The 26936-nt window shown below is 54.5% G+C and overlaps 1 protein-coding gene across 3 annotated transcripts in view; it reads left to right on the forward strand.

Moving 5' to 3' along the window:
* The window catches only part of NTN1 (netrin 1), a 96623-nt gene extending 71850 nt beyond the window's left edge, over nucleotides 1-24773 (forward strand). For 2 of the 3 annotated variants that reach the window (XM_061461953.1, XM_061461955.1), the window contains exons 4-5: nucleotides 16909-16983; nucleotides 24312-24773. In XM_061461953.1, coding sequence (XP_061317937.1) covers nucleotides 16909-16983; nucleotides 24312-24640 — 404 coding nt within the window. In that variant the 3' untranslated portion in view covers nucleotides 24641-24773. The remainder of the gene's footprint in view (nucleotides 1-16908; nucleotides 16984-24311) is intronic. The other variant, XM_061461952.1, reaches the window with a different exon arrangement.
* Nucleotides 24774-26936: the final 2163 nt, after the last annotated feature.

Raw genomic sequence — 26936 nt, forward strand, 5'->3', positions numbered from 1 at the left:
TCTGAGGCTATTTGAGCAGCGCTGGGGCTGTGCAGGACACGGGGTGTAAAGGATGTTTACTTTTGTCCCACCAGTGCAGCTGGGGTCATAAATTAAGGATTTTGTACTAAAAGTGATGGACATCACCTTGACTTGAACTCTGAGCCAAGGCTTGTCCTGTGGCAGGGCTTTTCATGCAGGCTGTGCCTGTTGCTGTATGCTCAGGAGCTCTTCCAGAGATGGGAAGCCCAGGGAGCAAAAGGACAGAGGTCTTCAGTCCTCAGTGTCATGGGAAAGCAAAGCCCAGGGTTTTCCATAGGACTGATACCCAGGACAAGTTCTGCTGCTCGTAAACACAGTAGCAGCAACTCTTGTTTCAGGATCTTGTCTTAGGCTGGTATGAGCAAAAACCAAACTGCAGCCTTGGGTTTGTGCCTATTGCTTTGTGTGTGCTTCCTAAAGCGTCTCCGCTGACATGCAGGGCTGAAAGGAGCATAAAGACACAGCAAAAACCTGCCTCAGCCATGCTGCCAGCTCAGCCACTGGTGACCAGTCCTTTTGCTGCTTTGCCTTATAAATTAGGTGCCAACATGAGGCGTGTGGTTTGGTGAGTCCATCACAATGAAAAAGAGACTGTCCCACCTAATGATCTGAAGCCAAGCAGGGGAAGGTCTTGTCTTCCTTACAGCACTGTTTCCTGTCAATGTGAGCCTCACTTACCCACCTCCATCAGGATAAATCTTGCCCGTCTCCTCAGGAGCTCAATTACAGCCCATAGTGAACCTCACCACCTCCTTTTCCCCAGAGAGCTCCTTCCCTGAGTTCCTGTTCCACCCCCCATCTTTTCCTGTCTGCAAGGGACCCCATGGCAGACCCAAGCCCCTGGCATGGGCAGGCACACCCCGAGTCTTCTCATGACCAGTGTGAGAGCTGGCAGCTCCTGCAGCCTCTGCAGCTCCTTCATTCACCCAACACTGCACTTTGGGGCAATGTAGGTGCATCCCAGCAGTGCCACCTCAACATGCTGGATGCAGATTTCTCATGGGCTGCTCACCACATTTCTCCTGGGCCCCTGCTATTCAGCAGGGACTTGCAGACTAAACATTCTGTCTCATGGCCTGGGAACACTGAGGTTTTGTGCTCCACACCAGGATCCTTCTGTTCCTCCTGCCACAGCCTCCCAGGCCCACTCTGTTCCCAGCCTGCCGCAGGGGTGGCAGAGCAGACCACAATGCCAGTCTCTGTCAATGAATGTGGACGTTTGGCAGCTGAGGAGATGCAGAGATGTCTTCTTACATCCCTTTCTGCAAGGAGCTTGGCTCCTGAGGTGAAGACCTGTGTGTGGAGCTGTAGCACCTCCATGCTTGCACCTTCACTGACCCAGGGAGTGGAAGCAGCCCCGACACTCACACCAGGGACCTCCCAGCCAGAACCTCGTCCTTGGTGGAGTTTCCTTACCTTGGGCTCCTTCCTTCCAGGGACCAGAGTACATCCCTCCCAGTGTAGCTGCCCCAGCCCTTTCCTAAGGGCTCCCCCTCCCCTGCCTGAAATGAGGTTGCATGGCATGGGATGCATTTCTTAATGACTGAAAGATTGCTTTGCCCATCCCTCAGGTCACTTTTGCATGCAGCCTGCCCTGTTAAGCCAGCCAGTGGCAAGTGGTGATGCTTGAGCAGTGTCCCCAAATTTGAACTGGCCACAGGGATTTCTCAATGTCTTTTTGTTGCTGTTAGGAGCTCATTTATCTGGCCATGCTGCTTTTCATGAGTCCAAAGAGGCCTTTCTGAGGACATTCTCTATTATTCAGTCTTTCCATGCCAGTTTCCATATCCTCCTGCACCTTTCCAGAGAGTGACCACGAGAGGGGCTGCTTGCAAGCAAGGTCTTGGAGGAAGCACCATTTATCCACATCTATCAGCCAACATTCTGGCTCGAGAGGAAAGAGCTGCCCCCAGCCCTGCTGTGCCCATGGGAGAGGACGGGTTTGAGGGTGACACATCTCCCACTCGTGTGCTCCATGTGGGTACCAACACAGCTGCACAAACTGCTCCTTTCTGTGACCTCTCCTCACTGTTCTGGGCAGATGCCAACTGGGGCAGCTGCATTCGGCCTCCCCACATTCCTTGTGCCACCTCGATTGGCCACAGCCCTCATCAGTGTCTGCCCTGAGCTGATGCGCTGTGGCAGTGTGACCCGCAGCAGCCCTGGGCTGTGAGTCACGGCCGCCAGCCCGGTGCCAGGTGCTGTGCTGGGTGCGCCGGTGAGGGGGCTGGTCCCCCCGCAGCCAGGGAGAGCAAGGCAAAAGCACAGAGCCTGCAGCAAGAGGACCCTTGAGCAGGACGAGGGGATGCACAGCCTATTGCAGGCACAGAACGTAGACACTTTGGTAAGAGCAGGTCCCTGCAGCAGGTGGAGAGAGCTTGGTGCTCCCTGCATCCCATGCACCTCCCTGGGTGAGGGCCAAGAGGGATGGCTGTAGGGATCGGAGGTGCCCTTCACCTTTGACCAAAGCTTTGGATAGGTGTCTGCAACACTTTCCAGCCTTGCTACAAAGGGGACATCTCACGCTGGTGCTGCTGGCATGGTTGCAGCCCCCAGTCCCAAGCCCCCCCCGATCCTGCCAGCGAACAACCCCACTGGGGAAGGAGCAAGGCCCGTAGCTCTGCATCGTTGTTGTGGAGAGAAGGGTTATTTAGGGATCTGCTCAAGCCCAACCAAGTCTGCATAAGGCCGGCAGCTGAGAACATTTCAGCAGGGTTAGAGACCTCCCTTCAGCGAAGGAACCTCTTGCTGGGTGCTGGGGGAGGGTTATCTGTGGGCTGGGAGCGAGTCGGGTGTCCCGACAGCCTGCGAGCCATGACTTGACAGCGTCATGGATCCCCATGTTGCTGGAGGGCTGCATCTCCCTGATCCCTGCCCAAAGGAGCGACCAGGGAGCAATCCATCTCGCCAGGAGCTGCTCATGCTGCCTCCATGTGAAAGCCCAGTGGAGGCTGAGCCAAGTTGAGCAATCTGATGGGCCCAGCATCCGATCGTAATTCTTCTTACAGTGATTTTTATTGGACTTTTTAAGTACCATTTTGTCCAGGGAGCTTGAACCCTCCATATTTCAGCCTTTCCTCTCAGTGGGGAGCATTAGGCAGTCTTGGTTTCTGGCCTTGCTTAGCCCCACCACCACCCTGAAGCATCTTGCTGAAATTCATGGTATTTTCTTGATAAATCCTTAAATCAGCATGTCTGGGAGGCAGAACTCCCAGAGTATGGGAGCAAAAGGGTTCAAGAGATGGAGGTGCAGCCATTTCTGGGAGAGATGCTGCTTTATTTCCTTTGCTCATAGCAATGCAGAAGAGGAAATGCTTTCCTCTCCAAGAGCCGAGTTAGCAATCACCAATCACCACTCCAAGTCAATGAGGGGTATCTCTCAGAAGAGCACAGGCCAGAGCTGGCCTTGATACAAGGGGTGGAACAATGTCAGCTTTGGCGTGGGGGGTCCTGCCTGGCTCTGCTCAGCTCTCAGAGGTCCAAACCAATTCTGGGGAAATGGTCCAAAGCTGAATTGTTTAGATGAAATACATTCACGCTCGCCCATGCCAGGAGATTGGAGGATCAGGATGGGGTGCTTCTTATTTTTGTGGCCAGGCGAGAAAAGCTCTTGCTACCACCCCATCATTTTCTGGTCCTATTCAGAGATGCAGAAGGAGCCAAAGTGAAAGGACAAAAAAAAGTAAGGGGGGGGGGGGGGGGGGGGAAGGTTTCCTAACTGCCAGTCAGTTGTTGTCTTATCTGAACTGAATCCAGATCGGCTTGGAAATGATTATCTTAGGTGGATGATTTCAGCTCGTGGGCTTAAATGAAACCAGGTGATTGGACTGATGCAGTTTTGTGTGGTTTTCCCCTGGAAATCCGTCTCTGCAGTTTCAAAACCAGATCTGGATTTTCCAGAAGTCATTTGGGCTCAAGGTGTTGCTGAGCCCTTTTGATCCTGGCTGGGGAGGAAGAGGCTGGATATAACTGCAGAAAAGGGGAACCCCCCTCTCTTAGCAATGCCTGGATGTGCATGGACCTGAAGCGGCTTGGCTGCGGCTTGCAGAGTGCAGAGGCAGAGCAGGGGTGGGGAGGTGGGTGCATGCAGTGGTAGGCGAGGATGATTAACACCTTCCCAAAGGGAGATGGGCAGTCAGGTCTCCGGGCTCTGCTCTGGAACAATCTGGAATAGTCTCAAGGAAATAAAAAGCAAAACCCCAACCAAAACCCATCCCCAACCCCACGTGTGCAGCCGAAGCCCTTCCTGCTCCCGTGTCTGCTTAGAAAAAACACACACAAAGGTTAGGGCTTCAGTCTGGGAAAATAGAAACTCTGTAGGAAACAGCAGAAAACATTCCCTTGAACTCTCCACCCGCTCAAACCCCACCACATCCTTGGGAGCTTTTGGGTCAAGGCACTGTCCTCATGCCACCCACTCCATTCCTGTGCACCACATGTACCTGTACAGTCATACCCTACACAGACCTCCTCCTGCGACCTCTGTGATGCTCTCTGGACCTCTTTTGGGTCCCCCCGATGTCCTTCCATCCTCTCCCATGGCAGAGCTGGAGATTATGCATCCTTCCCAGGCTGCAGGTGGCTTTTCACTACTTAGAGGCTCTGGGGGGAAATTTCCAAATTTTAGCCAAAATCCATCCACCAAGACCCAGGAATGGGGAAAACTGGCCTCTGATGAGCTGGTACTCCTGCTGCAGCACCATTTACTGGTAGTCAGAGTAGCCCCTCCCTAAAAAAGGGTTGATTTTCTCTCATCTGGAGGTTGAAAGCTTCACTTTTTTGCCTGCCCATGCCTAGGTGAATCAAGGCGATGCCTTGTACTTGCGTGCACCCTGCTCCCAGGTACAAGCCATCACCCCCAGGGCAGTCGGCGAGGTGAGCAGCAGGAGCAAGGCTTGTTCGTCCCACAGCAGAAGGACAAAATGCAGATTTCAGAGGGTGGTCACAGGCTCAAAGCTGACTTTGGAGATGGAGATGGAGGAAAAGGGGTCCCTCAGGCCTGCTGCCACCAGCACTCCATCACCCCAGCAAAACCTCCCCAGGGACTGTTAGAAGATGAGTTAAATCACTTTCTCCCACTGCAGATACAGAGGCTGTGATTGAATTTCACAGTTTGGGCAGTGGGAAGCTACCTCCTTATTTCCAGCCTCGCAGCCAGCTTGTACCTACGCACCCCTATGAGAACACGACCTTTTTGGCCTAACAGTTCCACTGCCAAGCAGAGGTTGTGGACCACTGTCCCCCCTGCTCACGGTCACATAAACACTGTGAACATCATTGCAGCAACAGCTTCAAGGGAAAAGTGACATTAGGAAAGGATTAAATGTACCGTAGCTCCTTTTAATGAGCTGCAGCAGCTGGAAGCAAGGAGTCAATGCCATGTGAGCCTCCAGCTGCCTCCACAACATCTGCAAGGGCTGCGAGGCTTGCTTGGAAAATGACAGTGTAGGGACAGGCCACTGGCATCACGCAGCACCTCCGGTCACGATGGGACATGGGGCCAAACTGCCGCTCCCCAGCCCCTTCCCCAATTCTTATCTAACGTGCTGAACCAGCTCCATCCCCAGGTGAAGTCAGCCTCAAAGCTCTCCCCAGTGTTATTCCCACAGAGGGAAATGCAATGGGTGCTGTCGGCTTGGCCAGAGAGGAGCTGGCTCATCAGCCGGTGCCTGGCACGGGCATGTGAGCACAGCTCTTGGGTGAGCTCTCAGAGGGCTGGAGGAAGTAAATCCTGCACCATGCTGAATTTCCCATTTCCCCTCCTTCACAGAGCACTGAGCAGGCCGGGAGGGAAGGCGGCAGCTCTGTGCCCAGGCTGCACCACAGTTGTTGCGTTTGGATGGTGGCACTTTCCCATGGCACCTCACCAACATAGCCTTGGGGGCTGTGTCAGAGGGGCCGGGGAAATGCCCCTTGAAACACCATCTCCCCTGCCTCCCACAGCCATGGGCGCCCATGGGGTGATGGCTGGGTTGGAGTCTCTCCCTTGTGCCATGGTTTTATCTCAGAGGTGGCCTTCCACCAACCCTGCCAACGTGCATTGAACATTGCAACCCTCCAAAATCCCAGATAGACAGTGCCAAGCAGGTCTGTGCCCAGGCTGGGCTGGCTGGGTGCAGCACAGCCTCCCAACCTCCTCCAGTCTCCACACCAGGGTGGTTGACCCAGCTCAGCGCTGTTCTCCCAAGGAACCTGCACTGCCTCCTGCCTGATGGAGAAAGCAATGCTCTCCATGGAGCAGGCTGCTGTGGGAGGCTGGTTCTTGGGGGCACCTCCTTTATCAGAAGCAAACTGGAAAAAATAGACCAAAAAACCAACTTACATAGCACCTTGCAAATTTAACATGGAAGGGACTATCGAAAGACATCGTATTAACATAATGGATTGAGAAGCAAAAGCTTGAGGAGGTGTCAGATTTCAAACTAGATTTGTCTCCAGACCAGCAAAGGAGATCACGGTCTTAACTTTGCAGAACTGCATGCAGACTACCAGCTAGCCTTAGTTTTTCTTTGGGTTTGGAGAGGAGCATGTGCAGGTGTGGGTACACTGTTAGCACTGGCGCATCTGCAGGGGATCAGCAGTGCAAAGCTGGAGCCCGGAGCAGGACTTGGCACAAAGGCTCCCAGTCGCTGGCTAGGCCAAGGAGGAGCTGCCAGGCTCTGTCTTGGGGAGGATGCTCCCAGAGCCAGGGGTGGGGTATGGCCAGGATGGGACTTTGCACTGGTAGAGAGAAAAATCACAGCTCTTCACTCCAAGGAAGCAGTAAGAGGGAGCACAAGCTCTGCAGAGAGCTGGGAGCATCCCACAGGCTGGGAAGAAAGCTCTGTACAGCAGCCTGTGGTACAAGTAGGAGGCAAAATTCTCTTTTCAGTCACCCTGGTGTAAGTCTGGGATCAGTCTGGAGGTCTCCAGCTTTGTACCCATCCCAATGAGTAATTAATTCATCCCTGCATGGGTATTCTCTCACTTGTCTCAGGCTGTAAGCAAGGTGATGGATTGACTGCGTGATTGATTGACTGATTGATTGGTTGAAGCATCCAGCTTCCTCCTGAAAAGAGGTTTCTCATGGTGACCCACAGTAAATGGCTGTGAGCACAATAGGGGTGAGGGGCTTCCCATGAGGAAACTTCTGATCACTTCAAAATATGTCAAAAAGTCTGTGAACACCCTCCCCCCTCTTCAAAACAAAACAAACCACCACAAAACTTCTGCTCAAATGCAGATAAGTTTCATGCACTACTGCATCATGATCTTAAAATCCTATTGCAGGGCTTCCTGCATCCTCACATCCCCTCATCCCACTTATTCCTACATCCTTTCAGCCCCTACCTCTCTATCCCTGCATCCCTCCATCCCCACATCCCCAGCCCTGGGGTGCTGCCACCTTGGGGACCATTCTTCTGACCCTGGGAGGACCGCAAGCCCTGGACACCAAAGCCAAGCCATGGGCTTCAGAGCAAAGACTTGCAAGCCCAGCATTCCTGTCAAGCCCATCTAAAACAAAACTAATGATGATGATTTTGAAGTGAAATGAACTGATTGTCTCCCCATCCTGGGATGTTTCCAGTGCAGATTCCCCTTGGCACAACAAAGTGTCCCAGACCCAGCCCTCCATTGCCGTGTTTCCCCCGGAGCGGAAACTGATTTGCCCCAGCTCTGGTTACATCCTGCCACCCCCCCATCCCGCACAGCACCCGCTTGGCCAGGAACTGCTGTCAGGCTGGGAATTTATAGGGTGACCAGCGCTCCTGAAGACTGATGGTTTCCTATTAACGTGTTAAATCATGTTGGCTGCAGCCCTCGGCAGGGCCGTGTCCCCAGGAGCGCTGGGAGCGGCAGCCCTGGAGCCCATCACCCATCAGTGGCAGGGGACCCATTTGCAGTGGGGAAGCACCGGCTGGGGATGAAGCCACTACTGGGGCCAGCACCCCACATCCCCACATGTCCTGGGGCTCAGCACTGGGTTTGCTGCTATGGGGAGGGAGGCGGGTAGGAAATGTGCTGCCAGCCCTGGCCGCTCCTTGGAGAGAGACAAGGAGAGTGCAGAGTCAGGGGTGGATGAGCCATAAAGCTTCCGTATTCATGTGGCATTTTCCAATGTGTTAGTGTCTGGCACAGCCGGGTTCCCCCCATGGTGGAACTAGATGATCTTAAGGTCCTTTCCAACCCTAACGATTCTATGATTCTGTGGTGTCACCAGTGGCCGTAACCTGCCTACCCGCTCCCTTTATAGCTGGGAAAAACTGGGATGCTAATGAGGCCATGGCTGCTATGGACACCCATGACCAGAAACACCGAAAATTGCTCAGACCCCTTCCCTCCCATTCCAGAACTGGCAGCAGGCAGCTGACAAAATGGAGAGCAAACTCACCCCAGCCCACAGTGGGAATCGGGGGGTGCCTAGGGGTGGTTTCCCCCCTGAGTGCAGCACCCAGGGGTCCCAAGGCTGCACCAAACAGGCAGAGCCATACATGTGCCCTGGCAGCATCCAAACCATGCCTGGACCCAGCTGCTGCAACAGGACATAGCTTGAAATAGGGTGGCTGAGCACAACCAGCCCCAGCACGGGCAGTTCCTGGAGGTGGTGGGTAGCCCCAGCTGCACCCTATGGGTTGCTGGTGCCCCCCGACCCATGCTGGATGCTGTGAGGGTGAGAAGAGGGCTGTGGGCTCGGGCAAAGCACCCGCCACCGCTTTCCGCCCGCTCCAGGCAAGAGGCTTTAATCTAATTACATGCTTTATTTGCGCCAATTTGTTTTTCAATCAATCTTGTTCAGCCAGAAGAAAGGAGGCTACTGTGGGCTTATTTGCACCTTCTTGTTCCAAGGGAGAGGTTAACGGCAGTTGTCCTCGCTGGAGATGCCTGCAGGGCTGTGGACCTGGCTCTCCCTTTGCAGCGGGCAGCCTGACCTGGTGCAGGGGTGGGTTTTAGCCATCTTTTACCCCAGCACCACACAAGTGCCCAGTTCAGGCACAGGTCCTCACGCTCTCATGTGAGGATCCTTTGCAGACCGTGGTGTGCAGCATGGGGGGCAGGCAGGGCTGCAGGCAGCTCTGAGGATGCTCCTGTCAGGTGGTCCCAGGGAGTCCTTGTGCTGCCCTGCAGAAAAGATGTTGTATATCTATTGCCAGGGGGTCAATAGGGTGAAAATAACTTCACTTTCAAAAAGTGAAAACATCTCACCACACTGCTGCTGCTCAGAGGGGGCTGGCGCAGGTCCCTGCGCTCCTTATGGGACAGGGCTGGCCTCAGTGCAAAGTGCTCCTGAGCCTGCTTCGGAGACCAGAAGATGCCCCAGTGCCTGAGCAGGTGCCTCTGCATTCACACACAGAGCAGACGTGGTCACAGACCCTGTCCGAGGCAGCCCCATGAGCTGATGGGACAAATCGCTGCCAGCTGCTTTTCCCAGGACTGTGGGGCCAGCTCAGGAGGTCACGAGGAACAGAGAGCAAAGTCACACAGCTGTGGGGTTAAATGCAGCCCCATGGAAGAGGTTTGCTGTGCACATACCCAGGCCCTCAGGATCCCCATCCACAGGCTGAGGAAGGGACAGTTTCAAGTCTGGAGACCATTTTGCTGACCACACAAGATGCATGCATGACTTGAGCAGCCCAGTCCCAGCTCATCCCAGGTCTGAGGCTTGCAAACGATGTGCTTCCCCATACCAGTTCCTGCCTGTGGGGGAGAGATCACCAAGGCCACCCAGCCAGAGGCACCACTGGCCCCAGAATGAAGAGCACTAATTTGCACGTTATATTTGCTAAGAGCATCATGTATAATAGCTGGGTCGTAGCCTGGTAGGGGGAAGAAGAGCCAATTTAGTCATAACAGACACCCCAGCTTTGTCCATTGGCTGGACCAGGGGAGACGGCTGCCAAGAGCTGCAGCAGTGCACAGGAGAAACAATCCCACTGCTAAAGTGAAAAACGTGGGAGAGATTCTCTACCTTAAGTTCACTTTTATATTAAAGAAGCCTGCTCAGAAACAGAGACTCCCACTGGAGTCCAGCCCAAATTAAATTACAGCATCAATCCCTCACAGCCAATGCATGCATTGCAAGCCACATATATTGCAGCCCTTGCCACTGAACATACAGGGACAAGCCCATCCATGCTTCCTGTGCAAGGAGAGGGCTACTCCAGAGCATCTTCTCCTTTGGGATGCATGCAAGTGCCAAGAGCTAGAAGCTTGGAACAAGCGTGTTTGGCCAGCAGAGCTGGCACTCCCCAGAATGCCGCTCTCTGAGGCTGATGGAGGTATTAAAATAATTCCCTGGGATGGAAGCAAGGGGCAGCTTTAGTGCTGTAGGACATGAAACAGCATTTCATGGTCATCTGGGGAAACACCCAGAAGTCCAAGAGCCAAAGGCATCCCTACCATAACTTCTGCAGGCCAACTCGTCCTGACGCTGGGCAGTGATTTGATTTAATTTTATCCCATGTCGCCTGAGAGTGTGGCTTCCAGCTGCTTGTGGGGTGCTTCAGGATGGCTTACAGGAATATTTTCATGTCCAGTTTGGGCACAAACTGAGCATACGCTCAATCCCAGAGCGGGGACAAGATGTTTCTGTTCCTGCCCCCCCTGCATCCTGGCTCTCCCAAGGCACATCTCTTCTGCTCCATGTGCTTTTCCTCCATGCTCCCAACCACAAGCTGAAGATGTGGGGTTCCTGCCTGTAAAGGGGTTGGAAATTTATTCCCACAGCCTCAACAGCTTGGAGGAACACTCAGTCCTGTGGGATGAGGCAGCACAAAGCTCTGCAGATCTGCGGAGTTGTGAACTGTTGTACACATTGTCCTGTGCATCCTACAGGACTACAGCCTGCAGCAGGTCTTTGGAGCACCTGGAACAGTTTTGTGGTTGTTGGATGGGATCAGGGAACATCTTGATGCAGGCAGGATGCACATCAGGGCTTTGGTCAAGAGCACTGCTGGCTCAGCTGCGAGGTATGGGCACGGACCACAGCTGGGGGCTGGGATTCCCAGACTCCCAGTGAAGGGAGGGTTCCACTTGGGTCCATCCTTAGCATTGCTGTGATGTCAGAGCTCACGAAAGCGCAGCAGACATTCACCGTCCTCCCCATGGGCACTCGCATGGATTATATAGCAGATCCCCACTTTTATGTACTCAGTCCTGCTTTTGCCGGTGATGTGCTCATGGATTTAGGGTTTCACATTTGGACCTCGACCTTCATTTAGTGGCTCAGCCCGGCTGCACATCCCACCCAGTGCAAACTGGAGATGGGGACACCCAGGCCCCCACCCACAGCAGCCCAGCAAGCAGCACAGCTCCTCGGGAGCACGCAGGGAGAAAGCAGACAAGCCCCCTTCACCCCCAAAATGCTGAGGCCAAACATTCAAGGCTGAGTCTCCCCTTCTAAGCCATACCACCTCCACTTTGGATCTCAGCCCACAAAGGTATTTAGGACCCTACCTGAGGGAAATCAATAGGAATTTAGCTGCATAAATTGGGATTAGAAATCCAATTCCCCTTGGGGATCTAAGCTTTATATCTGCATTTTGAGTTAGGTACCAGGCCAAGAAATGTGGCTTTAATCGTTCTATCATGTCAGAATCAAGGGGCCTTTAATTTCCGTTACCGACATGTGGCTTTCGCAGAGGCTTAGAGCTCATTTGGAACTGCAAGCGCAGCAAGACACGGTTCCCATGCAGCGGCTCCTTGGGAATGCTGCTCAGCTCCGGCTGCCTCCATCCTGCCCAACACCATCAGCAGGAGTAGGTGCTTTAACAAAGAGCGAGGAGAGCGGGGCTCAGCACCCTGCAGGTTTCAGTCTCACGCCAGCAGCCCCCATCCTGCCCAAACCATCCCCAACATGGGGAAACGTAAAAGATTAAAAATGCGACTTTTGGAGAAGAGAAAAAAAGAGGCAAACCAGAGAAGGTGTTTAGCTGTGAAAACCCTTTGCTCAGCCAGGGAATTAGTTATATCAAGGGGATGGGCTGAGCTGCAAAGCTGCTGAATGCTATGCTGACACGTTTTACTAAGCTGCAATGGACACGAAACAGCCGCCTGCCACCTGCTCCCAGCCCTTGCGAACAAGTAGCTCCAACAGCCTCTTCCCAGATCCTCCTGCTCCAAATATCCGGGATATGCACAAAGTTTGTGCTTTCCCTCTGGAAGTGTCCGCTCGCTCCCAGCCCCAGAGACCTGGCAGGGAGGTGCGAGATGTCCCCACCGTGGCCCACGGCACCTCAGGATGTGGTGATGAAACACAAAAGCATCAGGTCAGGCTTTGGCTTTGTGTCTCTGAAGTGGGGATTTGCACCGAAACATTCGTGCAGCTGAACAAACGCAGGGAGGAGAGCGCTGGGAGCAGGGGAGGAGGGTGTTTGGTTATCACCACTCAATTCCTCCAGCACCATGGTGCTGTAGCCAGGGGTGCTTAAGCCCTTCACAAGGGGAATGGCCAGGCCAAATACAGGCTAGGAGGGACTTGGAGAGGTTCCAGGGTCGGTTCAAAGCAGACAAGTCCTGCCTGGGACCAGGCAGGCTGAGAGGAGCAGGGCAGGACAGCTCCAGGGTGAGGACCAATCCTTGTTCTGCACCCACACATGCAAGGGACATCTGTGTAGCATGGGATGGAGCAGAGGGCAGCTGGGGCTGAGCCCATCCACCAGTCCTTTAGGGCAGAGCCAAGCGGTGTCCACCCCATTATGCCTGTAGGACCTGGGACTACACTGGACACTTATCACCCCTTGCTTCGAGTACCAGGCTGTTCCCCATCCCAAGAGCAGCCTTCACTTCCTCAGGCAGCCGCCTTTTATTCTCAGTTCGGCCCTTTGGTCAGACTCGGGCAGTTCTTCCAAGAGCAGGTTACTCCAGGCTAATCCTCTGCAGCCTTCCAGAGCTGGGCACAAGGCAAGGACAGGATCCTCCCGCAGTCAGGACAAGCAACACGTGCCTTAGCACTGCACACTTTTGTAGCAGAAGCATTTGAGGACACATGCTGCAAGTCTCACATCACATCTACATCTCTGGTACACAGTCACTGAAACAGCACTTAGAGGACTCCAGGATCCAACCCAAGCCTCTGCTCCCATTTCAGCCAGCTGCCCCTTCCTCGCATCCCTTCCCCAGCCTTTAGGTTTGGCTCTGCTGTCACCTTCCATCAGGGAAGCAGCAGCTCAGCAAACCTTGCCCCGGAGCCTGAACTGCTGAACTATCACTTGATGGACAAGAGCAGGGTCCTTTCTAGGCAGCATTAAAATAATATTCCATAAAAGCCCCTCCGCGCGCTTTCCCTGAGCCAGCAGTGCTTTTGCAGCACCATCACCCGCAGATGCAGCTCTGCTCAGCAGCAAACTCGAGCTCAATCAATGCTTTGCCCTTAGAAATTTCCTTTGCCCTCCCAAAGAGGCCCTGGAGGGTCTCCAAGTCACCCAGGAGGCAGGAGAGCTCTCCACGTAGGAGACAAAGGAAATGAACCAGGGCAAATCCCCCACCCATGTAAATCAGCCCTGGCATCTGGTGATTTACACTGATCTACACCAGCTGGCTCTGGCCACATCAAGTTCAATTTAAACCAGCTGAGGCTCTGGCACAGCCTGTGGGCTTGGGGGAAAGAGGAGAAAGGGAAGGCAGAGCAAGGCTTGTGTTACAGAGCCAGGGTCAGGGCTGGGCTGTAGCTGGGTGTCCTGGGCTGCAGACCTGGTTCCAGGCTTGCACCCTGCGGGCAGGCAGAGGCTGTGGGGAAGGGGCACCAGAGGAGGGCCATCATCATGGGTGGTGCCACGTCACCCCACAGCCTCCCTGGCTGGGAAACAGCTCTGGGTTTCTAGGTCTGTCATCTCAGGCAGAGTGGAAATGTCATGGCAGTAGTGTAAAGGTTGGGATCTCAGATGTGGTTAAGGATGTTTCTGTGAGGAGAGCTTGCAGAAGAGGCTCGGGGTTGCTCTTGTGAGTGGTCTGGATTAAAGTCCTGAGCGGTGTTTTCTATCTGATTGCTATTCGGGGGGGCTCGATCCCACAAGCAGTGCTGTGGGGCTGGGGATGACCTGCTCTTGGTGGCCTCTGCTGGTGGAGGCCCCGTTGCAGATGCTGGGGCTGCTGCCCACCCATGCCTGTCACTAGTGCTCAGAGCCAGCTGCTCCCCACATCTGTTGACCTGACTTAGATTTGGGCAGGGGAGCAGAGATCTCCAGCCAGAGCTCCCAAGCACTGTCCCTGCTCTGCTGGTTGCTCCCTGCCTGCCCACCTTGTGCCAGCCTTTCCTGCAGATCAGCTATTGCACAGGGGCCGAGACGTGACAGCAGTGATGAATACCTACAGAGCTCCAGGCTTCTTGTGCCGGAGGAGAACCGTCATCATGTTTATCATAACCGCGTTGGTGTCCTGGAAGCATCAGCTTCTGTGGTTGAGCAGAGTAGTGCCAGCTGCGGGGCAGAGCAGCCAGTGGCCTGTGCACCAAGCAAGTGAGCAAAAGGGGCTGTTAAGCCCCTGCACGCACATCTATCCCCTTGCAGACCACTCCTTCAATGTTTATGGCCAGGAACATCTTGCCAGTTTGAATCAGGAATAGTTCTGCTCCCTGGGCTCAGTGACACCAAGCAGTCACATCCCACGATGTGCCACACAGCCATAGCTGGAACTCTGCTAGCGAATCTCCATCATCTGAACTATAGATTTTATGGAATAGCCACTCTTTTCTCAGAGCATTTAAAGTTTTAGTTCATGTTTAGGGTTGTGTTTGGTGATAAAACCAAAGGGGAGGCATCAGCCGCTCAGTCATCAGTTCAGCTCCTGAGTTTCTAAGGGCTTTGGCTGGGTTGTAGCTGGGCAGAGATCTTAGATCCTCTTAGAGGAGGAAGGTGCTCCTCTTTCTAGCACAGTTTTCACATCTGGCCCTTGCGGGGTCATACTGAAAGAATGTAAAGGCATGTATTACTGTGGGTGCTCTCCTGAGGATGGGAGCAAAAGGATGGTGCTGAGATGAGGTGACACTGGACAGGTTGAGATAGGCTGGGGCATGCATGGATCAGAGGTGCTGGTGTAAAGTGGTACCTGGTAATGTTGGGATGTGGGTGTTCAGCCTCTGGGGTTCCCTTTCTTGTTGGTTTCCCCACTCAAGGTGAAAAAGAAGATGCTGCTTTGCTCACTGGGTTTGGCTCTGCTGCCAATGGGGAGGGTTGGATTTGGTGTCCATTAGACCTCCTGGAGCATCTCCCCATGTTTCTGAATGCACCTCCCATCCCAGGGACACCTCCTGTACTGAGGCTGGGGAGCTAAGAGAGCACAGAGCATCCAATGCACCCAGACGCTGGTGCCCACCTTGCCTGGACTGGCTCTGTGCATCCACCACTGGAGACCTCCTCGTCCAACACAGCCCCGTCCCAGAGCTGACTTCTCACCACAGCCCCTGTGCATACAGCAGAGCTGCAAACAGAGCCATTGTCAGGAAATGCTGTAGCTGTGCAGCCACCTCCCAGCGCTGCCTCAGTTTCCCTTCCAGGCCTGCTTAGTGTCAGCTTCTCTCAGAAGGAACTGCTTCTTGAAAGGGCTCTTATATATAAGAAAGGAGCACATAAGAAATGGGGCCTCCAGCCCTGCTGAGGCTGTGGCAGATGCCACCCTTGTGTGTGCCAAAGCCATGCTAAAGGAGGACACACGGGGGATACTGCACGGCTTCTCCCCCAGAGCTTCAGGTCATGGTCCACTGGAGAACCTGGGATGTTGCACAGGCAGGGTGGGTCTGGTCTGGCACTGCCAGTGTGGCTTGGGGCAGGATACAGGCACCCCGCGTGTGCTGGCTGTGGGTATCAGCAGCATCCCACATCTCCGCAGCATCCCACCCTGCTCACAGAGCCCTCGGCACTGCTGGGGCTTTCCAGCAGGTTTTCAGTCCTGGTCACCAGTGGTGGCTCTGGAGGAACAACGGGCACTTGGGTGAGATGGAGGTATTCAAGGACTATTGCTGCACCAAGGCCTCCTGCTGCAGCCAGGTGTGGGTTTTCTGTGGCGCTGGGGGCTTCTCCTCAGCACCCATGGATGTTAAGGAGACATGGGATGTGCATGGACAGCATGTCTGTGAGCCAGCCCTGGCTCTGGGAGCTGGCACGGGGTGGCACACCTCCAGCCACTGTGGCATTACCTGCCTGTGATGCCATCTGGCTTCACCCCACACGGGAGCAGGTCCCCAGGAGCAGCAGTTACCGGAGCAGGGCTCAGCATCTCTGCAGCCGCTTGGGACCGTGGCCCAGCTCCAGCCCCGCGCCGTGCCAGCATGCCAGCATTCCCGCCTGCCCGCTGCACCACCGGGGCACAGCCAACGTGTCCCAGCAGTGGGGGCCCATTAGAAATGAAACGTTCCTACTGGGGTATTTTATTTGCACACTTCAGTAGAGTGGACACCAAAAGGCTTTGCTAATGCTTCATGGGCTGCTAATTTCCTCTCTGACCTGCATTGTCGGAAGGTGACCCCAGCCCGAATCTCTCGGCAATGAATGCCAAAGGCTGACACCGGCCCGGGTTAGGGGTGACAATGGGGCCTCTGTGGGCTCCGGGCAGTCTCCAGTTGGGAGCTGAAGAACAGGGGGAATTTGTGTGGCTCTCAAAAGCTCTGGGTGGCACAATAAGGGAGGCCCCCAGGGTCTCCCAGGAAGACAGAGGCGGCCCAGGGAAGCTGGGCTGGGGGAGGCGGGCGGGAGGATGGTTTCCTTTGTGAGCAGCTTTCTTTAGAAAGGAAGGTTTTTCTGAATGCCCCCTTAGACGACCCAATCGGGGCCTGGCAGATGGATATCACGGGCACGCTGCTTATTCATGGCAGGCTGCAGCTTTGAGCTGACCCCCCCCCCTCCCCAGCCTTTTATTCATTTTAAGGCTAATTTGTTTTGTTAATGTTTTCTTGCCCTCCCCCTCTCTCCTGTGCAGATTGTGACTCATACTGCAAAGCCTCCAAGGGGAAACTGAAGATCAACATGAAGAAGTACTGTAAGAAAGACTATGGTGAGTCTCGGCTGCTGCTTCCCAGGGACCAGGCATTCCAAACGGATGCAGAGCAGGAGCATCTCCTTCCCGGGTGTCCCCAAGCCCAGCTCAGGCACAGGCTGCCAGCTGGGTCCCAAGCACAGGGGGAGCAGGGAGCCCCAGTCTGCTGCACGGCCCCTGCCTGTGCTGGGGTGTCTGCATCTGGGATATGGCTTTTGCTGGGTTGGGAGAGGCAGCCCTGGGTAGTGATGCTTGGTGGAGCCATGATGCAATGTGTTACTGGGGAATATGAGTCCCCCTGCAAATGCTGAGGCAACTCCCAAATCAGGGTCCACAGCGTCCCCATCCCACGGTGTCCTCTAGGTCACAATCACACCACGTCCTTTCTGTTCTCACTGTGCTGTTACATGCACCAGCTTTTAATAACTGTGCTTTGCTGTGGGGACATGCAGCAGGCGGTTCCCGTCATCTGGATCCATTCCCCTAAAATTCCCAGGCAAATTCAGAGGGTGGTGCAGTCTTGGGACATGCTAGGGAGGCTGTGGGATCCCCATCCTTGCTGGCACTCGAGGACATAGCATCCTTCCACAGCTCCAGCTTGGAGCAGCAGCTTGGAACAGGCACATCCCGACCTCCCACCCCATTTCTTTGCTCCTGGGAGTATTTTTAATGTGGCTGCACTCCCAGTGTGGCCACCAGTGGGTCCACGCAGGAGGTGTCCACGCTGACCCTGGCAGGATTTCTATGCATCTCTATGCGTGTATTTTTTTATGTATCTATATTTTCACTGAACACCAAGGAAAATCCTCCCATTCCATCTGCATCAACGCATCTTGGAGCGGAGACACCTCCTCCCTCCCCTAAACGCGCTCCCAGCAGCGGCTCAGCGTGTCTGGGAAGTGTTTGCAAGAGCAGAACAAATTCCCATTTAACAGCCCATCCCCGGACAAGGCACTTCCCGGCAGGGCCGGCCAAGGGATGTTCCGCGCTGGCTTTGTGCTCTGGCACCTCCCCGCAGGCTCAGGGGAAGGGAGAGGGGCTGAAGGCAAATGTTTTATTTGCATTCCCATTTACTCAGATGGCAAAAGCGTTGTGGAGAGCATCCCTTGGTGCCAGGGCTTGGGTGCACTTGTCCCCATCCAGCAAGGTCACACTGAGGTCTGGTCACGCTGTCACCAGAGGTTCATCAGGTGTTGGGAAGGTCCAGAGAATGCCTTTTTCCTTGGGGAAAAGGGTTTAATTGCAGGACAGAAAACTGCTAGAACATAGGGTTGTTAAAGATGGGAGTGGGGCTGAGCACCAGCCTACTAAAGCCATGGGGTTTTCATGTGTTGATTCTCTGCTGGCTGCTAAGGTCATTTGTACCTTAGTAGCCAGCAGAGAATGTGTTTCCCACACTAGGCATGCACATCCCTTCACTTTCCCACCTGGCTTCTAAGGGCCGAGCTCATGTCAAAGCCTTTGCTCTCAAGAGGAGAGAAAGCAGCCACTTGATAGCAGGAAACTCGGACCTGTCATGATCCAAATTGGTCCCAGGGGCTCAGAGGCTGGTAGGGCCATGCATCCCCCTGGAAGCATGCTTACAGCTGAGCAGTGTTATCTGCCCCTGTGGCTCTGGGGCAAAGGCTTGCAATGTTTTGGTGGCAGCAGTACTTGGGATTTGCTCAAGGGGCAGCCCCGGCCCCAGTTTGGTTTTGCTCCTTGGCTTGTCCGGCTTCACCAGGGAGATGTTTCTTGGGGGTTCGGGTGAGAGCTCACCCTTGGCTCTGCTTGAGGCTGTACTGTGGGCTCAGGCGCTTCAGCAGACGCTAGGGAGATGAGAGCAGCTCAAGAGCTGTCTCGGGCAGGAGATGACTCCAGAGCAGAGGATACTGGTACTGGAAAGAGCTTTTATTTCCTCTTTTATCACTCCCTTCTGCAAAGGCACAAGGGAGCCAAAGGCATTTGCCAGGGCTGGTTTGGGGTGAGCTGGTGCAGACTGTCCCAGCACGGGACCTTGGGTGCTTCCACCCGAGCCCTCCTGGAGCCGGGAGGGTCCCCAGCCAGCCCCGCAGCCACCATGGATTTGCTTTTCCAAGGGCAAATTGCCCGGCGAGGCAGCAGGAGAAGGGATGCTGCAGCAGAGCCCGGCCGGGCCGGGGCAGCCCATGGCTTTGACAGAGCCAGGGAGAGAAGAAAGGGTTGAAAAGGTGCAGGGAGGGATAATAAAGACTTTGGGACTGACACCCCAGCAGGAAGCCAATTAGGAGGTTCTTTTCCTCACCGTTACACTGGCATCGCTGGACTGAATGTCCTAAAAGACCCTAATTAGCTTGAACAGAGTTACTTCTCCCGCCGCTCAATCGGGAAGCTATCATCCGCCCCGCGCTTCTCAATGGGGCTTTTTAGCTCCCCGTTTCATTCAGCGATTCAAAGGGGATATTTTCCCTTATTTATTTTTCTTATCTGTTTGTTTCCGTTGGGTTTGTGCTGGTTTGGGGGGGGGGGGGGGGGGCTGGAGTTTTTTTATTATTCCTTTTATTTTAAATTGGTCTCTTTCCTGCGGGATGGATTTTGGTGCAAATATTTGGAGTGGAGCAGGGCACGGGGAGGGCAGGCTGGGAGGTTGGGGGGGGGGGGCAAGAACAGAAGCAGAAAAGCTTTTCCTGGTTTATTTTGGCTGCCTGGTGGAGCGCAGGGGTCGCTCAGCTCCCACAAAACCCAGGGGTTACAGAGGGGGTTTGCTGGGTTCAGGGCAGTTAAAATTAGCCCAGGGCAGCAGCGGGGGGGCCCTGCTGAGGATGGAGATTCCCCCATAGCCCAGAAGGTGAAGAGATCGTTTTAACAGGGCAGGAGATGCTGGTGCAGGTGATGCAGGAGCATCCCTCACTTGCTCAGATGCTGCCGTGTCAGCCCGACCCTTGGGGCTTTTCCCGCTGTCTGTGGTGTGAGATGGGCGGCAGCGGTAAAGGTAAACCTGGTACTCTTTAACCTCGATTTCCCCTCGATCTTGAGCGCTCTGCACTGCAGCAGGGCCCGATCCTGCACAGATGATGCCAGAGCGTTTTGGTGGGTGCCAGCACTGTGATCCCAGTCATTGCCCCCACGCCCCTAGTGCAGCACCAGGGAAGGATGGAGGTGAGGAGCAGGGTCCTCATCTGAAAGGTGAGATCATCTGCTCACTTTGCCCTTTCTTGGAAAAAAGAGCAAAAAAATCCTTCCTTCAGTGGAGACTTCACTTAGTCACCCCCTTTGTTGAGAGGAGCTTGGCAGAGACTGCTGGAAAAAGGCAAAACGAGTTTTCAAAAGGCAGCTTGAAAAGAGGGAGGGAGGGAGAAAAATCCCTGAATCCACAGAAAAACCCAAAGTGGGGAAGCACCGTCCCTGGCTCATCCCTGGCTCGCAGCCCCTTCCACCATCCTGCAAGGTGGAGAAATCCCATTCCCAGAGCAGGGAAGCACTGAGCAATCCCTCCTGTAACCGCGTCCCAAAGGGAGCACCCTCCCCCGGCACTGCAGGGAGAGACCGTGCCCAGGCCGGCTGGGATTAGGGGCCATAAATCTCCAATATTAAACCAGGAGGAAACTGGTGACCGGAGGCAGGCGAAGGCACTGGGAAATGAATTACAAGTATAAAAAATGGGGGGGGGGGAATCCTATTTTAACTCTTTGCTGCAGTGATGAGCCACCCTTTCTATTCCCAATCCCAAGTGGCACCAGGGTCACCTTTTGCTGCTGGTTGGAGTAAAACCTACATGGGCTCTGCTCTGGCTGTGCAGTGAGAAGGGACCCGAGCCTTGGAGAAGCCCTGCTCAGGCTGGGACTCCTGCATCCGCAGCCCCTGTCCCCAGCACCCATTTCCATCTGTCCATATGGAAAAACCCTCTTGTCTCTCCCAGCTCCTGCTGCCACCCCAGTGGTCCCATGGGATCTCTCCCCATCACTGGAAGCTCCACAAAGCTCCAGCTCCCATAGGCAGGTTAGAACATAGGATGGGTGGGTTTGTCTAGTCCCAGGTCAGCTCTGGCAGGGGAAATCTTGAAATAGGGACATTTATCACAAACCGCAAAGATAAATTAAAAAGAAATACACTTTTTTTTTCCAGCCTCACTCTTTTCATGGCAATCTCATGGTTTTTTTGGGTCCCTGACTCATGGTCTCTGAATGCTTCAAGGCGCTGCTTTTATTTAAGCCTTCACCCTGCTGCCCTCAAACATGTCATTTCAAAGGGTTGATTTTTGTTTTTATTAACATCAAATCATCCACCCCTCTGCTTTCATCTGCAGCATCAACCCTTCAGGTCTTTCTTGTGGCTGGAGGCTCCCGGCCAAGCCTCAAGGAGCTGCGGAGCAGGGTGGGCCCCAGCTGCATCCCCTCCTTGCAGCCTGGGGACCACTTGTCCAGCTTTTCCTTGCATCACCTGGGCTGGTGTGACTCGTGAGGCAACATCCAGGCAGGATTTGTGTTCAGCAGCTTTGGTGTCAGGTGGGATGGGTTTAATCTGGCAAGCCCCATGCACTTACCAGGACCAAGCACCTTCCCCTCACCCCCTGAGCCCCTTTGTCCCAGCTCCCCATGACTGGTTGACTGAGGCTCCTTTAGGGGTGGTGGGGAGCAGAGCAGGGCTGCAGCTTCTGTGTTCTTTTGTTCCCCCCCCCGGGTCACCATCACCCATTCTGGGGGGACCACAGCCAGGGGAGCACCACCTCCGCCACCCACTTGAACAACCATCATCCCCTGTTATTTCATCTGGTTGCCATAGACCCGTTCAGGGATGTTTTCCCAGGGATGCAGTGACAGGGTCAGTACAGGGGTTCAGTGGGTGCATTGGCCACGTGAGAGCAGTTCACCATGGGACAGGCAAAGCCAAGCTTTGCCCTAGGAGACGGCAGGTGAAGGAGCACACCACACAGCAGAGCTAGCTTTGGAGCGGTGGGGCAGAGCTGACTCCCCCTGATCCCCGAAACCATGCCAGAACTGAAACCTCTCACAAGAAACAAGTGCCCAAATCCCTGGGGCTTCACCCAGAGATCCGGCTTTCTGAAACCTCCCCCTGGCACCTCCCCACATCATCACCAAAATCCCCTGGGCTCTGAAACCAGGCTCAGGGGAAGCCGCATGTCCCGGATGCAAGCTGTGGGCAGCAACTGGCTGTGAGCGAAGGCAGCTGCGGCTGTGCCAGCCCAGCTCCGCCGCGGCTTCACTCCTTCCACTTCATTAATAAAGGGGAAAAAAAAATAAGAGACGGGGGCCGTGACATCAAACCCTCCAGGCTGCGTTTGAGAGCAGCGTTTCCTGTGCCCGCCCTCCCCGGTTCCTTCGTTCACTCTCTCCATGCTGTCAGGACCCGGCGGGTCAAAGGTTTAAGTTTTTTTGGAAAGACTTGTTTCCAAAAAAGAAAACTTGGCAAATCCTCACATTTTGTTACCTTCGCACCGGGGCGGGAAGCACCCGCTCAGAGCTCGGGGCTGGCGTTTGTAATGAAAGCATCTGGCGCCCATGACATGCTCTGAAAAAAACCCACAGAAAACCCAACATCTATTTTGCAATGTGTTAAAAAGCTTTGCAGGGCCGCAGAGCCCCACTTCCTGCCAGAGCCTGAAGTCAGTTTGCACATTGTGGTTTTAAAGAGAGAGTGATGCTCCTGCACTGCTAACGCAGGGGTAACACTGGGTTGTTACAAGGCAAACGGGAGTTTTGCCTGATTTTTGGAGGTTTCTTCTTCTTCTGTTGATTTCTAGAAGCAAGACTGGACCCGCTGGGGGCTGGCCCAAGGGCTGAGGCTGGAGGTGGACAGGTTACAGCTCACAGGGCATGGAGGGAAGGGGGAGAAAAGGGGAAAGCTCGAACACTTGGCCAGAAGGCACCAGACCGCACGGAGCAGCCAGCCCTTCCCTGCTCTCCCACCACCACCTCTGTCTCTGCTGGTGGGGACCCTCATCCCACAGTCAGCAAACACACCCAGGAGAGCTGGGGGTCACTTCCTGGTGAAGATGCTTTCCTGGGAGCCAATTAGCAAGGAGGAATGTGTTCAACCTCCTTGGAGGATGCGATCTCAGCCGATGGCTGCTCCGCTCCTCCTCTGCTGCCCCTGCACCACGATGGACCACCACTGGGAAGAAGCCCAACAGCATCGCAGGACCTGCCTCCGGGCTTGTGTCTCTTCCTCCTCACCATGCTGTAGGACCAGTCACTCCCTTTCCCACATGGTCCTTTATCTGTGCTTCTTACCTGCAACATCTTTTTCCATAGCAAGCAACTGACAATCTTGACTCAAGAACATCTCCTAGAAACACGTGAACAGTGAACCTCCCTGTTTCCAAAGCCTTTCATAGGTCTGAACCCATTTGGTGTCCTGCTCCAAGGCTGCGCATTCGCAGGAGCTCTCTCCTTGCCATGGCGCCAGGAAGTTGTGCTGGAGGCCCTAACAGGTCTGTCCTACATCTACACGCCAAGTGCTTGTAGCCATGGGCCAGTGCCAGTGTTTTGCTTCAGATCTGGGCTTATCTTCTCTTAAAACCAGGGGCTGTCTTAGGGTCCTGGTGCAGACGCACCATCCGGCGAGGAGGAGTGAGCAGAGGGGCTGGAGGGTTGGCCCATGCAGAAACCCATCGTCAGCAGCATGAGCTGCTCTCTGGACACGTGGGTCCGGAAAAAAACTCATCCCAGGTCCTACAGCAGAGCCTGGGATTTTGGCCCTGCTGATGGGCACAGGAGCCTCCCTGCCCTACCCACATGCTTTGTGCACAGAGCTTCAGCCCTGTGACACTGCCATGGGCTGGAGGAACAAGCTGTTTGTTAATTTTCTCTGCTTGCTGCTGCAAGGGAAGAGGCAGGGTCCAGTGTACAGAAACCCACTGATCGTGAAAGACTTCTCCTATTGCTTTAAGAGTTCACAGGTGCTGGGGCAGATGTTGATGCACCAGCAGCCCTGTGGAACTGCTCCATCTGTGCTTGCTTTACAGCCATGCTCTGGGAGATGATGGTCTTCCTCAGGACCCAGATAGGAGATTGAGGCAATCTGCTCTCCCCTAGCTCTCTGGGTACCCCTGTGTTATTCCCAGTGCTCCTGGCACAAAGAGAGCCATGGTTCCTGGCATACAGCTGCTCCCAGACTGATCTTCCCTCCTGGGGTCCTACAGCTCTTGTGGTCCTTGGGTAACCATGCCCATGCTCACTGGGGACCCAGAGTCCTTATAGCAGCAATGCTGGAGAGCATCTCCCTAGGTTGCTGTCCCCAGCCTGGGCTCAGGAGACAAAATCCCTTTCCCTCACACAGCCTATTAGACCTGAAATTCATTTTCTTCTTGCCAGCTCAAATTAGAACATCTTTTCCTCTCGCCTCGTGTTGTGTTTTCTTTTTTCCAGCTGTCCAGATCCACATCCTGAAAGCGGAAAAAAATGCCGACTGGTGGAAGTTCACGGTCAACATCATCTCCGTCTACAAACAAGGGAGCAACCGGATACGGCGAGGAGACCAGACCCTGTGGATCCACTCCAAGGACATAGCGTGCAAGTGCCCCAAAATCAAGCCCATGAAGAAGTATTTGCTGCTGGGTAACAACGAGGACTCTCCTGACCAGAGCGGCATCATTGCGGACAAAACCAGCCTGGTGATACAGTGGCGGGATACGTGGGCTCGGCGGCTCAGGAAGTTCCAGCAGCGGGAGAAGAAGGGGAAGTGTAAGAAAGCCTAAAGGAGGAGAAGGTGACGGGAGTGCGCGAGAGGGAGAGACTGACTGTGCATGCTGCTTTGTGTAGAGCTGGGGCGGGCAGGGGCCGGCAATGGGGCGGCGGGAGGACGGTTGCACTGTCGGGATGGGCTGGGGGGGACAGGAGGGAGCAGAGGGCTGGGGGCTGCCAGGTTTGCACCTCATATTCCAGGAGAAATCAAAGCAAAACCCACAACAACGAATCTCACCCATGGACACAAGAGGCTGTGGCTGCGGGGGTGCAGTACCCAGCACCCCCAGTCTCAGTCTGCCCTGCTGGCTGAAGAAATCAGAGACACCAAACTGCCTTCCAGCTGCTAACATCTGCTGCTTCCAGAGCTCAGCATGGGAACATCAAACCTGTAAGAAACTAATCAACAGCAACGCTGGAAATTAACTCCCCGTCCCCCAAAACTGTATGCCCAGCTTAGGCTGAACAAGAAAGTTGTTGTAGAGGAAACTCAACAGAGACTTGTCGCTGAGGACAGACCTGAGGATCGACTGATGGGTTATTTGAACACTCTTTGGTATCCAATAGCCGTAACAATCGCTTGCTGTGCAGAACCTCGGAGCGGCCGAGGTCTCCAGCTGTGGCGATGCTCCAGTCCTAGGTTAGGCACAGCGAGGAGGCCACATTAGTGGGCAGCTTCCACATGGGCATAACTTGGGGAGCAACTCCTTGCTCCAGCCCCACACCCTGAGGAGCACTGTCCCCACCATGCCAAAGGATTGTGAGCCACAGGATGCCCTGGCACCCTCCCAGCCACCAGTCCACAGTCGAGGAGTTAATAACCAGGATCCCCATGGAAACAAACAGACTTTGCAAAAGAATACACTGGCTTCCTGTTCCCATAGGTGCTCTGGAAGACCTTGCCCATTGCAGCCCCCGAGTCCTCCTTCATGGCCCAAGTCTTCGTCCACCCCTGAGACGTCCTTCACAGGCTTGGTCCTCTCTTGCTGCTGTCACCAGACCGATGAACCCTCCCATGACAGAAAATCTGCGCAGATAACACCGAGGTCACTGGTTCCACTCACAAACTCAGCCACCTCTCCTGAACCCATCAGCTCTGCCCTCACTTCCTCTGGAGCTGCAGCTCTTCAGCATCCCTGCATAACATGGCCAGCCCCCTGGGGAGACTAAGGAAGTGGGACAACGAGTGCCAAGGGACTGTCACTATAGAGCGCAGAGCTCTATGGCTTGGCCAAGTTACAGCAGAGACCTGCCCCAAGGGAAGGGGTCTCAGCCAGGCACTGGCTGTGACCCACCTGAAGCTACCCATCGGCTCGTTCTGCTGGGGGTGAAAAGCAGCAGATGGAAATGTCTCCATCTCTCATCACTGACGCACTAAGGGAGGGGACACCCCACCTCCACCTCACACCCCATGCCCCAGCCCAAGCGCTGGAGCATCTTTGCCCAGGGCACTCTACAGACAGGACTGGCTGTGGTTTGTGACCCGGATGCTGTGTCCCTGTGGCAGGCTGCTCCCCTGCCACACCAGCCCATGAGGAACGGGGTGCCCGAGTTCACCTACTCGATGGAGACAGGCAATGGCCAGGGCAGAAAGGCAGGGAGGGCAAGACGGGTACCTGGAGGAGAAGCAAACACTAGTTGCTACGAAAGGCAAAACCTCCCTGATATTTCTCCTTTTAGGAAACTTGGAAACATCTATTTTATGACATTTTCCAGTGGTTTTGCCTTGTTTTATAGCAATTGACAATATTTATATAATGACATAAACCACCATAAAGTGAGGCAGCCGTGTAAATAGGTGTAAAGTGGAGGGCTCCTGGGGAAGCACTGGCCAATGCTGGGCTGCTGGAGACACCACCAGGAGGGAGCAAGCTCTGCTGAGCCTTCCCCTGCAGCCACAGGGCCCCTCTGGAATCAGTTTGGGTATTAGCAGAGAAATCCCACCCTGGGCATCAAGTGACACCCCCCCCCAGGTCTGTGTTCTCTCCCCTTACCCAGAGCAGACTCAGTTTTCCCTCCTGCAGAGCTCGAGGAGAACCAACAGTTTTTCTGTCCAGGGAACCCAAGCCACCAAGTTTTGAAAGACAAAATCTGACCTAAAATGTCCAAATGGATGCTTTAAGCCCCAAAAGTGGGATTTGGATGCTCTGCTGTGGCAAGCATCAACTGGTGCCAGGGACACCCCATACCAGCTGCAGACAGCTTGTCCTCGGTCAGCCGGGATGCCTTTGGACCATGGGAGATCTTCAAATGGCCTAAAAGCAACCAGATCCAACCCATCTGGAGAGAAGGAAGGCAAAGCCATGGGAC

Source organism: Pezoporus flaviventris, unplaced genomic scaffold (genome assembly GCF_033815535.1).
Source record: "Pezoporus flaviventris isolate CSIRO_AGI_PZ_B2104156 unplaced genomic scaffold, CSIRO_AGI_Pfla_v1 ptg000034l, whole genome shotgun sequence".
Classification (NCBI taxonomy): Eukaryota; Metazoa; Chordata; class Aves; order Psittaciformes; family Psittacidae; genus Pezoporus; species Pezoporus flaviventris.